The sequence below is a fragment of the Anolis sagrei genome, chromosome Y (assembly GCF_037176765.1).
Source record: "Anolis sagrei isolate rAnoSag1 chromosome Y, rAnoSag1.mat, whole genome shotgun sequence".
NCBI classification, from domain to species: Eukaryota; Metazoa; Chordata; class Lepidosauria; order Squamata; family Dactyloidae; genus Anolis; species Anolis sagrei.
The window spans coordinates 55,235,854-55,248,475 of NC_090035.1; the positions used below are offsets into that span (position 1 = coordinate 55,235,854).

A 12,622-nucleotide genomic window follows, 5' to 3' on the forward strand; every position below is an offset into this window, starting at 1 on the left:
CGGGAAAAGGCAGAACTACATAATGCCTTCTTTGCCTCAGTCTTCTCACAAAAAAGAAAGTCATCCTCAGCCTCAGCAACATGAAGTGGATGAAGCAAGTAGTTCAGGAGTACCTGGCCGCTCTAAATGAATACAGGTCCCCAGGATCAGGTCAACTATATCCAAGGGTATTGAAGGAACTAGTCCTTTCAGAACCACTGGCCATCATCTTTGAGAGTTTTTGGAGAATGAGACAAGTCCCAGCAGATTGGAGGAAGGCAAATGTGGTCCTTATCTATCTTCAAGAAGGGAAAAAAGGACAAGCCACAAACAAAAAGGACAAGCCACAAACAAAAGGACAAACAATTACCAATGTCCAGTCAGCCTCATGTCGATACCAGGCAAGATTCTGGAAAAGATCGTTAAGGAAGTGGTCTGCAAACACTTAGAAACAAATGCGAGTGTCTCTAATACTCAACGTGGATTTATCAAAAACAAGTTATGCCAGACTCACCTGATCTCTTTTTTCGACAGAGTTACAAGCTGGGTAGATGTGGGGAACGCCGTGGATGGAGCATATCTGGATTTCAGGAAGGCCTTCGACAAGGTCCCCCTCGACCTTCTGGCAAGGAAACTAGTCCAATGTGGACTAGGAAAACTATGGTTAGGTGAATCTGTAATTGGTTAAGTAAACGAACCAAGGGGGTGATTCTCCCCAGTGTTTCCTCTTCTTCATCCTGGAAAGAAGTGAGGAATGCAGTGCCATCCAGAGGGTCCACTCCTGGGCCCAGACTTGTTCAGGATCTTGATTAGTGACTTGGGTGAAGCGTTAGAAGGCATGATGATCAAGTTTTAAGATGGGACCAAATGGGGAGGGAGAGCCAATACTCCAGAAGACAGAAGCAGGATTCAAAACAATCTTCACAGATGAGAGAGATGATGGGCCAAAACTAACACAATGTAGTTCAACAGAGACAAATGCAAGATACTCTGCATAGGCAGAAAAAAGAAAATGCAAAGAGACAGAATGGGGGAACAATGCCTGATTCCATAGCAGGACGCGTGGAAAAGACCTTGGAATTCTCATGGGAAGGAAGGGGAACATGAGCCAGGAATGTTATATGGCAGCAAAAAAAGCCAATGGGATTTTGGCCTGCATAAATAGGAACCTAGTGCCTAGATCCGGAAAAATCATCCTACCCATGCTTTATTCTGCCTTGGTCAGAATAAAGCATGGGATCACACTGTGCCCAATTCTGGGCACTGCATCAAGATGTTGACTCTAAGCTGGAATGTGTCCAGATGAGGGCAATTCAAAAGATCAAGCGTTTGGAGAAGCAACCCTATGAGGAGCAGCTTAAAGAACTGGGCATGTTTAGCCTGCAGAAGAGAAGGCTGAGAGGAGACATGATGAGGGCCAGAGATCAAGAGGTGAGGGGACATCATAGGGAGAAGGGAGCAGGTTTGTTTTCTGCTGCCCTGGAGACTTGGACGCAAGGGAACAATGGCTTCAAAGTACAGGAAAGGAAGGAGATTCCACCTGAACATGAGGAAGAACTTCCTAACAATGAGAGCTGTTCAGCTGTGGAAGTCTCTGCCCCTTGTGGAGACACTATTTCTTTGGAGGCTTTTAAACAGAGGCTGGATGGCCATCTGTTGGGGGATGCTTTGAAGGCAATTTTCCTGCTTCTTGGCAGAATGGGGTTGGACTGGATGGCCCACCAGGTCTATGAGTCTATTGATAATTTCCATCAGGCTTTGAATACTCTTTACTGGGGTGTCTATAATGCAAACCATATCATCAGCATATGCTTTAACTTTAAATCCTTGTCTTTTAATTTTCACCCCTGTAATATGACTGTCTTCTCTAATCCTAATATGTAATACTTCCAACATCTAGATAAATAGTAGAGGTGATAGAGGACAACTTTGTCTTGTTTGTTTTCGTATCTCTATATAATTTGACATTTGGCCATTTATCCTTAATTTGACTTGTTGATTTGAGTACGTACCACGCAACCACCTTTTTAAATAGCTGACCCACACCATAGTGAACCAATATTTTTCTATAAATCCACAACAACTGTTATCAAAAGCTTTTCCTGCATTTAGAAATAGAAGATCAGTTTCTCTGTTAGGGTCTTGTTCAGCCACCTCTAGTATGTTTTAAAACCATTTGTATGCTTTGGTTTGGGCCCCATCGTGGCGCAGCAGAGTACATCGCTGAGCTGCTGAACTTGCTGACCAAAAGATTAGCAGTTCGAATCCGGGGAATGGGATGAGCTCCCGCTGTTAGTCCCAGCTTCTGCCAACTTAGCAGTTCGAAAACATGGAAATGTGAGTAGATCAATAGCTACTACTCCTTGCAGTCATAATGGCCACATGACCTTGGACAATGCCAGCTCTTCGGCTCAGAAATGGAGATGAGCACCACCACTAGACTTAACGTCAAGGAGAAACTTTTACCTTATGCTTTGGTTTAACTACCTGCTTGGAAGGAAGCCTGCTTGGTTTTCATGTAAAATCTTAACTAGGATTATTTTTTATCTATTTGCTAATATTTCTGTAAATAACTGGAAGATACCTGGAAGGGCACAAATGACCCATGCTTCCCTAAACTATTTGCGAGCCTTACCTCTTCCATCGATGCTTATTGGTTGTGAACAACTGAGTGCATATTCGGAAAGTTGCCCTCCTTTAGAAAGAAGAACACTTACCTCTAAGCAGATCAGAGAACTGAGGGCCACAATCTTCCGGAATCGTGTAGTCCCCTTTCCCAATGTTTTCAAACAGCTTATAAATATTATCGCCCTCAAAGGGATAAAGGCCGGTTGTTATATTATACCTGTAAAAGAGTAACAGAGAGAAACACAGTCAAATGCCTTTCTTTGTTAGTTCTCTTGCCCTGGATGGAAAGCAAAGTAAAAAAGCAACAGTGTGAACCTTGGACTTGTTAAAGTCTTGGGAAGTTAAGATTTCATTCTGCACAAAACATGAACTAAACACTTTGGGTAAGAAAATTATTTTTCTGCACTTGAAGCAAAACATTCTGGGCAGGATATATCATTTTGTGCACAGAGAATAGGGCCTTATCTCCCATGGTACTGATCCAACACTCAAATCTTCTCTATTATTGTTGTTGTTACTATTATGCAGGAGCCCCCGGTGGCGCAGTGGGTTAAAGCACTGAGCTGCTGAGCTTGTTGATCGAAAGGTCGCAGGTTCGATTCCGGGGAGCGGCGTGAGCTTCTGCTGTCAGCCCTAGCTTCTGCCAACCTAGCAGTTCGAAAACATGCAAAATGTGAGTAGATCAATAGGTACCGCTCTGGCGGGAAGGTAACGGCGCTCCATGCAGTCATGCCGGCCACATGACCTTGGAGGTGTCTACGGACAATGCTGGCTCTTCGGCTTAGAAATGGAGATGAGCACCACACCCCAGAGTCAGACATGACTGGACTTAATGTCAGGGGACTACCTTTACCTTACCTTACTATTATGCTGCTCTGAGTCCCATTCGTGGGATAAAAGTAAATAAAAAAATAACAATGGGTTGCTATGAGTTTTCTGGGCTTGTCTGGCCATATTCCAGAAGCATTCTCTCCTGATGTTTCCCCTATATCTATGGCAGGCATCCTCAGAAGTTGTGATGTCTGTTGGAAACAAGGCAAATGGTGTTTATATATCTGTGGAATGTTCAGGGTGGGAGAAAGAACACTTGTCTGCTGGAGGCAAGTGTGAATGTTTCAATTGGCCACCTTGATTAGCATTTAATGGCCTAGCAGCTTCAAAGCATAGCTGCTTCTGACTTCCGGTAGTGGCAAGATGGTGGCCGCCACGGTTCTCTGAGGGCTCTGAGAGGAACTGGCCAGCTAAACACCCCCTGGTTAAGCACATGCTCCCCCAACCTGGCAGCTAGGAGCGGGTGGTGCCTTTTCAACTGGGCTGACATAGCCTGGAAGGGGAAATCCTCGAAGAACAAAGTCCAGGGTGTCTGAAGTCCGGTTGTGCGGGGGCTTAGTAAGGATGCCCGGTGCAGCTGCAAGGGTGCAACGTGGGACTAGACACCAGCTGCTATTTTAAACTAAGAGAAAATATGGGAAGCAGGAGATATCTCAAAGAAGAAAGGGAAACCCAAGCTGAGAAGGAGAGTCGACGTTGCTAAAACAAAAAACAGACTGAAATTACCTGTGAGAACACAAAGAAACAAAGAACGAAAAGAAAAGAAGAACATATCTCTGGAGTAGCACACAGAAGCCAGAACGCCAGAAGGGTAAAGACTATAGGGACTCTTCCCTCAAGGACACCAGCAAATGGCCAACGAAGAACATAAACTCCGGTACTTGGCCTAAAAGCCTCACGAGCCTCAGCCTCAGCCTCAATCCTTGCTCATGGGCAGCTACACACGCTCAAAAGGAAACAAATGGGTGTGACGCGGCAGACACCCACTCTCCACAGTCTTCCCTTGATTCAGCGTTGAATCTGCTTGCCTCCTTGAGTGGCGAACTGGGTTCCTCCACACCACGAGCGGAGGAACAGAAGCTGATGCGAGTGGTGCCAGCGGACAGCCAGTAGTGGAGAGAAGGAAGCGAAGAAAGCCGGGAAAGAATCAAGGAAAAGAAACAAAAAGAGGAGGTGATGAGATAAGGAGTTGAACAGCAGGAGGAACGCGGAGGTGGGGGAAGCAAAAGAGAAAGAGAAAGAGAAGAAATTAGAAAAGGTGGGAGTGGAGTCGATGGAGAGGACGGAAGTGGACAGAATAAAACCAGAAAAAAAGAATGGCAAGATAGACAGGAAGGGGATGAGCTATCGGGAGCAACAAAAGGGGTGGAGACCTGAAAGAAGAAACGGAAGAAAAGGTACGTCAAAGAAGGCAAACAGCCGAGAAAGAAGGAGAAGAGTGGAGGAGAGTGGAGTAGAACGGGACTGAAGATAAGAAAATACAATCAAGGAACTAAGGAAATAGGGAGTTAAAAGAACAAATTGCAATAAAAGCAAAAAGCGAAGAAGCGGAGAAACGGAGGAAAAAGGAAGAAGAAGAGTGAGGTGAGAAAGGACTTTAGGGGAACTGTCACGTAATTATTAGATTTTGATTAAAAAGATTACATGGACATTGCTGAATGAATTATGGACAATGATTTTGAATGAATGGACTTAGATGGACTTAGAATACATGGGACTTGGGGTATGAAGATAATGTCAGTTACTGATTAATATAATAGAGGCTACAGAGTGATCAACTGAAACAGAGCATAGATAAAAGGTTATATTTAGAGATGTTAATGTGAGCTATACATGTAATAGATGTTATATATTCACTATTTATATACCTGATATTTATATGTCTTGTATTTATTGATGAATTCCTACTGGCTATTTCAGATAAGAATGCAATAATCACTACCTAGGTGAGTGTACATAATTGAATGATTTAATAGTTGAGTCGATATATAATTTATAATTGGAGAATATACAATAAAATAACGGATGATATTTGATAATATAAAATAGAGAAATAGGGATGAGCCATAGAGGTTGAAATAGGAAACAGGGAATTAGGAATATACGATTTTATACCATAAAGTTTATATTATTCAGTTGAATGAGAAGAGGATATTAGAACTGTAATGAAATGATATAAGAAGGAAGAATCGCGATTACATAAAATATAAATTAATCATTAAAAAGCAGATCTAGGAGCGAAACGAAAAGAAACAAAATAACAGGAACCTGTCTATTGAAGATAAGAAGATGGTCATTTAATAACAAGATCAGGAACAGAGAACATTATGGGTATAAGACACAGATAGACTACAGAATATAGCAGGCCCGGTACATAAAGGCTATAGAATATCATACATCAAATCAGTGAAAATATAAAAATAGAATTAACAAGGCAAATAAATAATCTGCAATTCTAGGACCAAATAACCCAATAGATACTGTTAAATGAAACAGAACCTTATTGCTTTATAAAAAGAATGTCTACACAAAAAGGGGAAATGGAAAAAGATAGAGAAAAGGATAAGGAAAAAAAAGGAACAGGAACAACTAGAAAAGACTCGCTTCCAGAAGAATTAAGCCTAAAAGATTTACTGAAAGAAATCTGGAAATTACAAGCAGACGTTCCAAAGGGACAAGAGAGTCAGGAGGCGCAAAGCAAGACCATCAAGGAAGAAATGCAGGAAATAGGGAAGAAATTAAAAGAAGAAATGCAGACAACAATTAAAGAAGAGATGAAGGGAATAAATGAGGAAATAGGGAAACTGAAACAGGAAAATAAGGAACTATTGAATGAAAATAAAATTATTAAGAACCAACAGGAAGGAATGAAGAAAAAGATCAAAAATCTGGAAGATACTGTAAAAACAATGCAGAACCAGCGGGAAGCAATAGAGGTTAAAGAGAAAGAATTCCAACTGAGGTTCCGTAATATAATAGAAGAAGACAAAGAAGAAATAAGAGAGATTATTGTAGACATGATAACACACATACTTAACAAAGAAAAAGCAGAAATAGAGGCAGAAATAGACAGGGTCTTTAGGATCCAAACGAGCTACTCAAAAAGACACAACACTCCAAAGGACGTAATTGTAGGATTCGTGAGAAAATTAACAAGACACGAAGTACTACAAGAGAATGCGAAATCCCCAACTTTCTATAAAGGGAGCAGGATTGAAATACTGAAAGAATACCCGCTGACCATAATAGAAAGAAGATGCAAATACCACTTCCTGACAAATGAACTGAAAAAAAGAAATGTTAGGTTCAAGTGGGAAAGAATAGAAGGTTATAATGGTAAGGTGGAAAGGGACGAAATATTGGTTAACATCTGAAATGAAGGTAAAAGAATTCTGGGAAAGACTAATCAGAGAAGGAGGGGAGCAAAAAGAGACGGAGGAACAAGAAGAACAGGAAAAAAGCAGGAAAAGACCTAGAGAAAATCACCGATCCTTAACGATGATAATTCCAATATGAACGAGATAGATATGACGTCAGGGATAAAAACACAAGAAGAACATGATGGAGGAAGTTAAAATATACTCTAGTAATATAAATGGATTAAACTCTCCAAATAAGAGAAAACAAATATGGCAAAGACTTTAAAAAGGTAGATACGATGTGATATCGCTGCAAGAAACTCATATCTCGAGCAAGCACGTTGCATATCTGGAATATAAAGCATTAGGGAAGATGTACTATGCGTCCGGCCCTAAGAAAAGAAAAGGGGGTAGTGACATATGTAAATGACAAAATAGCATCTGACTTAGCCTTTAGAGATATGGAAGGAAGAATGCTAGGGGTTAAAATAGAGATGGGTAATAAAATTGTATTGTTGTATAATATATATGCTCCTAATGAATCCAAGAGTAACTTTGTTGATAAATTGAGAAAAAAGATTGAAGAACAAGACTATGATGAGTTATTGATTATGGGGGACTTTAATGGGGTGTTGGATGAATTGAAGGATAAATATATAGGAATCCTCAAAACAAAACAAAAGATCGCAGGGAGTCTACCCACGAGATTCAGAGACCTAAAAGAAGATCTAGGTCTGTAGGATATATGGAGGTTCCAACATGGAAATGAAAAAGACTTCACATTTTTCTCAAGTAGGCATAAAACATGGACACGTATAGACATCGTCTGGGGAACTAAAACCATACTAAACAAAGTCATCAAATCCAAAATTCTACCAATGATAAACTCAGATCACGCCCCACTGTTAATAATACTACAAAAAGAAGAGGAAGAATAAAGAATATTTAGATGAAGACTTAATATATTAAAAGATCCCAAAGAACAGGAAAAAAAACAAAAACTTATTACAAGAATTTTTTCATCTCAACACAGAAAAGGATACATCAATAAATATAATATGGGATGCCAGCAAGGCCTTTATAAGAGGTCATTTAATCAAACAAGGAACAAGGTTAAAAAATTAAGAAATATGGAGCAACACAGATTAGAGAAAGAGATAATAAATTGGGAAACACAAGCAAAAAAGATAAAAAGATACATTACCAACTTGAACTATTAAGAAAACAAATGAATACGCTACAATTAGAGGAGACAGAAAAGAAACTTAAATTTGCCAGACAGGATAAATTCAAAAATGCCAATAAAGTGGGGAAGTGGTTGGCAATAAAGATGGCAATTAAAAAACAAGTCCGACACATAGCGAAAATTGAAGAAGGAGGGAAATACTATTATAAGACTAGAGAAATAATTAAACAATTTGAGAAGTATTACAAGACACTCTATGAAAAAGACAATATACCAAAAGAAAAGATAATGGAATATTTAGGAACGTTGAATATTGAGAGGTTATCAGAAGAGCAAAGGGAAAGGTTAAATAACAAAATCACACAAGAGGAAATAAGGAAAGCTATAAAAAAGATGCCGATAAATAAAGCCCCAGGACCAGACGGCCTCACGGCAAAATATTACAAGATATTCCAGGATATTCTCATACCACCAATACAGAGAGTGATGAATAAAGCCTTGGAAGAAGCAACCATCTCAGAATCATGGAAAGAAGCCATGATAACCATAATACATAAAGACAATACAGACGGTACACAGCTTAAAAACTATAGACCAATTTCACTTACCAACGTAGATTATAAAATATTCTCTAGTATACTGGCGGACAGATTAAAAGATCTATTAATGACAAGAATAGAAGAAGACCAAATGGGATTTCTCCCGAAATGCCAATTAAGAGACAACATAAGAATGCTAATGAATATTAACGAATACTATGAAAAAAACAACTACAAAGAGGTCGCCATGATGTTCCTTGACGTGGAAAAAGCGTTTGACAGGGTAAACTGGAGCTTCATTAAGGTGACACTAAAGGAAATGGATATAGGTTACCAATATACAAATGCAATAAAATCAATATACACAAAGCAAACAGCAAAGATTGTAATAAATGGTCAAACCTCTAAAAGTATATCAATACAGAAAGGAACCAGACAGGGTTGCCCGCTGTCTCCGTTATTGTTTATCCTAACCTTGGAAATATTACTAATCAATATAAGAAAAAATAATGATTTATCAGGTTTAAAAATAAAAAAAACTATTCATACAAAATCCGTGCTTATGCAGATGACATGGTCTGTATTGTGGAAAATCCTATAGATAAGATAAATAAATGGTTGGTGGAAATTGAAAAATTCCGAGAGGTGGCGGGGCTTAAAATAAATAAAGATAAGACACAAATCATCACTAAGAATATGAATAAGAAAAAGCAGGAAGAACTACAGAATATAGCAGGAATTAAAGTAGTCGACAAGACAAAGTACCTGGGAATTATATTTACGGCCAGAAATACACAGCTGATAAAGAATAACTATAAAAAAAATGGGCAGAAATCAAAACAAAGATGAAGAAGTGGGAACATCTGAATCTATCCTTGCTTGGGAGAATATCCGTCGTAAAGATGAGTATACTACCAGAAGCTCTGTTCTTATTCCAAACCCTGCCAATAGTGAAATCAAAAACGATGATAAAAAAATGGCATAAGGAGATAGGAAAGTTCATATGGCAGGGGAAAAAACATAGGATAAGTTTTGTAAACCTAACAGACGACAAAAATAGAGGGGGACTTGACCTGCCTAACCTCCAACTTTACTATGAGGCGGCAGCCCTGGATTGGATAAGGGAGTGGGCAATGTTAGAGAAGAAGAAATTACTAACCCTGGAAGGGTTTGATTTAGTCCAGGGCTGGCATGGATACCTTTGGAGGGGTAAGGCACAAAAGGAGAGAAACTTCAAGAACCACGTGATAAGATCTGGACTAATCCAAGTATGGAATAGATACAAGGAAATATTATATATAAGAACACCGTTATGGTTCTCGCCCAATGAGGCTAATCACCTAAAAGAGCTACCCTAAGACAAATGGTTAGTATATAAACAACTGATAAAAATAAATACACAAGGAGTGAAGCTCAAGTCACAGGAAGAATTAAGGATATTGGATCCATCGATCTCGTTCCATTATTTCCAAATCAGAGAGAACTTTAACATAGACAAAAAAATAGGTTTTGAAACAAAGGATGGATTCTGGGATAAGGTGATAAAGGTAGACACAAAGATAATAAGTAGAATTTACAGACAACTACTAATATGGAATACGGAAACAGAACAGGTAAAAGGAAACATGGTGCAGTGGGCTAGAGATGTAGAGAGATCAATATCCATGGCAGAAATACTCATACTGAAATACTCATACGCAGCAGAAATGAAGGAAAACTGGTAAAAGTTATTTTATAGATGGCACTTAACACCAGAAGTATTAGCAAAAATCAGCAAAGGAAAAACAGGAGGAAAGTGTTGGAAATGTGACGAAAAAATCGGGAACTTTATCCACATGTGGTGGAAATGCAAAAAAGTTAAAGAATACTGGCGCCAAATAGGGAAACAAATAGAGATCGTTTTACAGAAAAAAACTGAATTAAAACCAGAGACCTTCTTATTAGGAATAACAGATAGCAAGATGGATAAAAACACAGACAAGCTTCTCTTTTATATGACAACAGCGGCAAGAATCACTCTTGCCAGAGTATGGAAAATGAAAGAGATACCCACAAAGGAACAATGAAATCTGAAAGTCATGGATATTTTAAACATGGACAGGCTCACTGAAAGAATGGCACAAAATGAGAAGAATTATCAAAAAACGGACTGGACAAAATTTATAGATTACATCAAAAAAGAAAACGAGGAGATCTATATTAGTGAACTTTAAGAAAATCTCAGAGGTAAATTCAAGAAGAAAACGGAGACTTGAGATGATAAGAAGGAGGAAAGGAGAAAAAGATAGGAAGGAGAAGAGAAAAGGAAACAATTAAATTAAAGAAAAGAAATATATATATATATATATATATATATATAAAGAATGTCAAAATCAATAATAAAGGAGGAGCTCTTCAGCTTGGGGAGATCTGGAAGTCTACATTTGTTAAAGTTGGTATGTCTTGTCCTTCTGGTGTCTTTGTTGTTGTTTTTTCTTTTTTCTTTTCTTTTCCTTTGGATGTATTGTAAAATATTAAGTGTCGTCTGTATATGTTAGTAAATGTCTATTTTAAAAGAAATATCAATAAAAGTTTATTTTAAAAAAGCATAGCTGCTTCTTGCCTGGGGGAATCCTTTGTTGGAAGGTGTTAGCTGGTCCTAGAATCATAGAATCATAGAGTTGGACGAGACCTCATGGGCCACGCAGTCCAACCCCTGCCAAGAAGAAGAAATATTGCATTCAGAGCATTCCTGACAGATGACCATCCAGCCTCTGTTTAAAAGCTTCCAAAGAAGGAGGCTCCACCACACTCTGGGGCAGAGAGTTCCACTGCTGAACGGCTCTCACAGTCAGGAAGTTCTTCCTAATTGTTCCGTGTCCTAGTCTCCAGGGGAGCAGAAAAAAAATTAGCACCCTCCTCCCTTTGACTTCCTCTCACATATTTATACATGGCTATCATATCTCCTCTCAGCCTTCTCTTCTTCAGGCTAAACATGCCCTGCTCTTTAAGCCGCTCTTCATAGGGCTTGTTCTCCAGACCCTGATTGATTCCTGTCTAGAATTCCCCTGCTTTCTGAGTATTGCTCTTTATTTACTGTCCTAATTTTAGAGGTTTTTTTAAAAAAAAATACTGGTAGCCAGATTTTGTTCCTTTTCATTGTTTCCTCCTTTCTGTTGAAATTGTCCACATGCTTGTGGATTTCAATGCCTTCTCTGTGTAGTCTGACATGGTGGTTGTGAGAGTGGTCCAGCATTTCTTTCTTCTCCAACTGACATGCTGTGTCCAGGTTGATTCATCAGGTGCTCTGCTATGGCTGACTTCTCTGGTTGAATTAGTCTGCTGTTCCATTTATGTTCCTTGATTCATATCTGGGCAATGCTGGTGCATTTGGTGGTCCCTATGGAGGCTTGTCCACAACTGCATGGTACACAGTAGACTCCTGCAGAGGTGGGAAGATCCCTCTTGTCCTTTGCTGAACATAGCAAATCTTGGATTTTCTTAGTGGGTTGTTTGTAGGTTGTGTTTCTTCATCAGCTTCCCTATGCGGTCCGTGGTTCCCTTGATGCATGGGAACAACACTTTTCCACTGGGTGGGTGTTTTTCTTGATTCTCGTGGCTTGTTCTTGGTCTTGCAGCTCTTCTGATATCTGTGGTGGACATGAAGCTGCTAGGCTATTCAATTCTAATCAAGATGACCAATGACAACATTCACACTTGCCTCTGACAGACTATAGTTCTTTCTCCCATCCTGGACATTATTCCACAGATATATAAACCCCACTTGGCTAGTTTCCAACAGACCTCACTACCTCTGAGGATGCCCCTGCCATAGATGTGATACGTCAGGAGAATGCTTCTGGAACATGGCCAGACAGCCCAGAAAACTCACAGCAACCCAGTGATTCTGACCACAAAAGCCTTTGACAACACAAACAATAATATTTATGTTTATTTATATCCCACTTTCTCTCTCTACAAGGAGACTCAAAGTGGCTATGGATACATTATTAGTTTTCGAATGTATTTTAATTGTTATGTTTATTTATACCCGAGATTCAAAGTGGCTTACATTAAAAGCATTTAGTACAATTTAAAAATCTACAAATACGTAAACATTA

At 39.2% G+C, this 12,622-nt stretch overlaps 1 protein-coding gene across 1 annotated transcript in view; it reads right to left on the reverse strand.

Moving 5' to 3' along the window:
* LOC137095199 (serine/threonine-protein kinase STK11-like) overlaps window positions 1–12,622 on the reverse strand; it is a 298,229-nt gene that overhangs the window by 126,161 nt on the left and 159,446 nt on the right. The window contains exon 6 of the mRNA XM_067461585.1: window positions 2,697–2,824. Coding sequence (XP_067317686.1) covers window positions 2,697–2,824 — 128 coding nt within the window. The remainder of the gene's footprint in view (window positions 1–2,696; window positions 2,825–12,622) is intronic.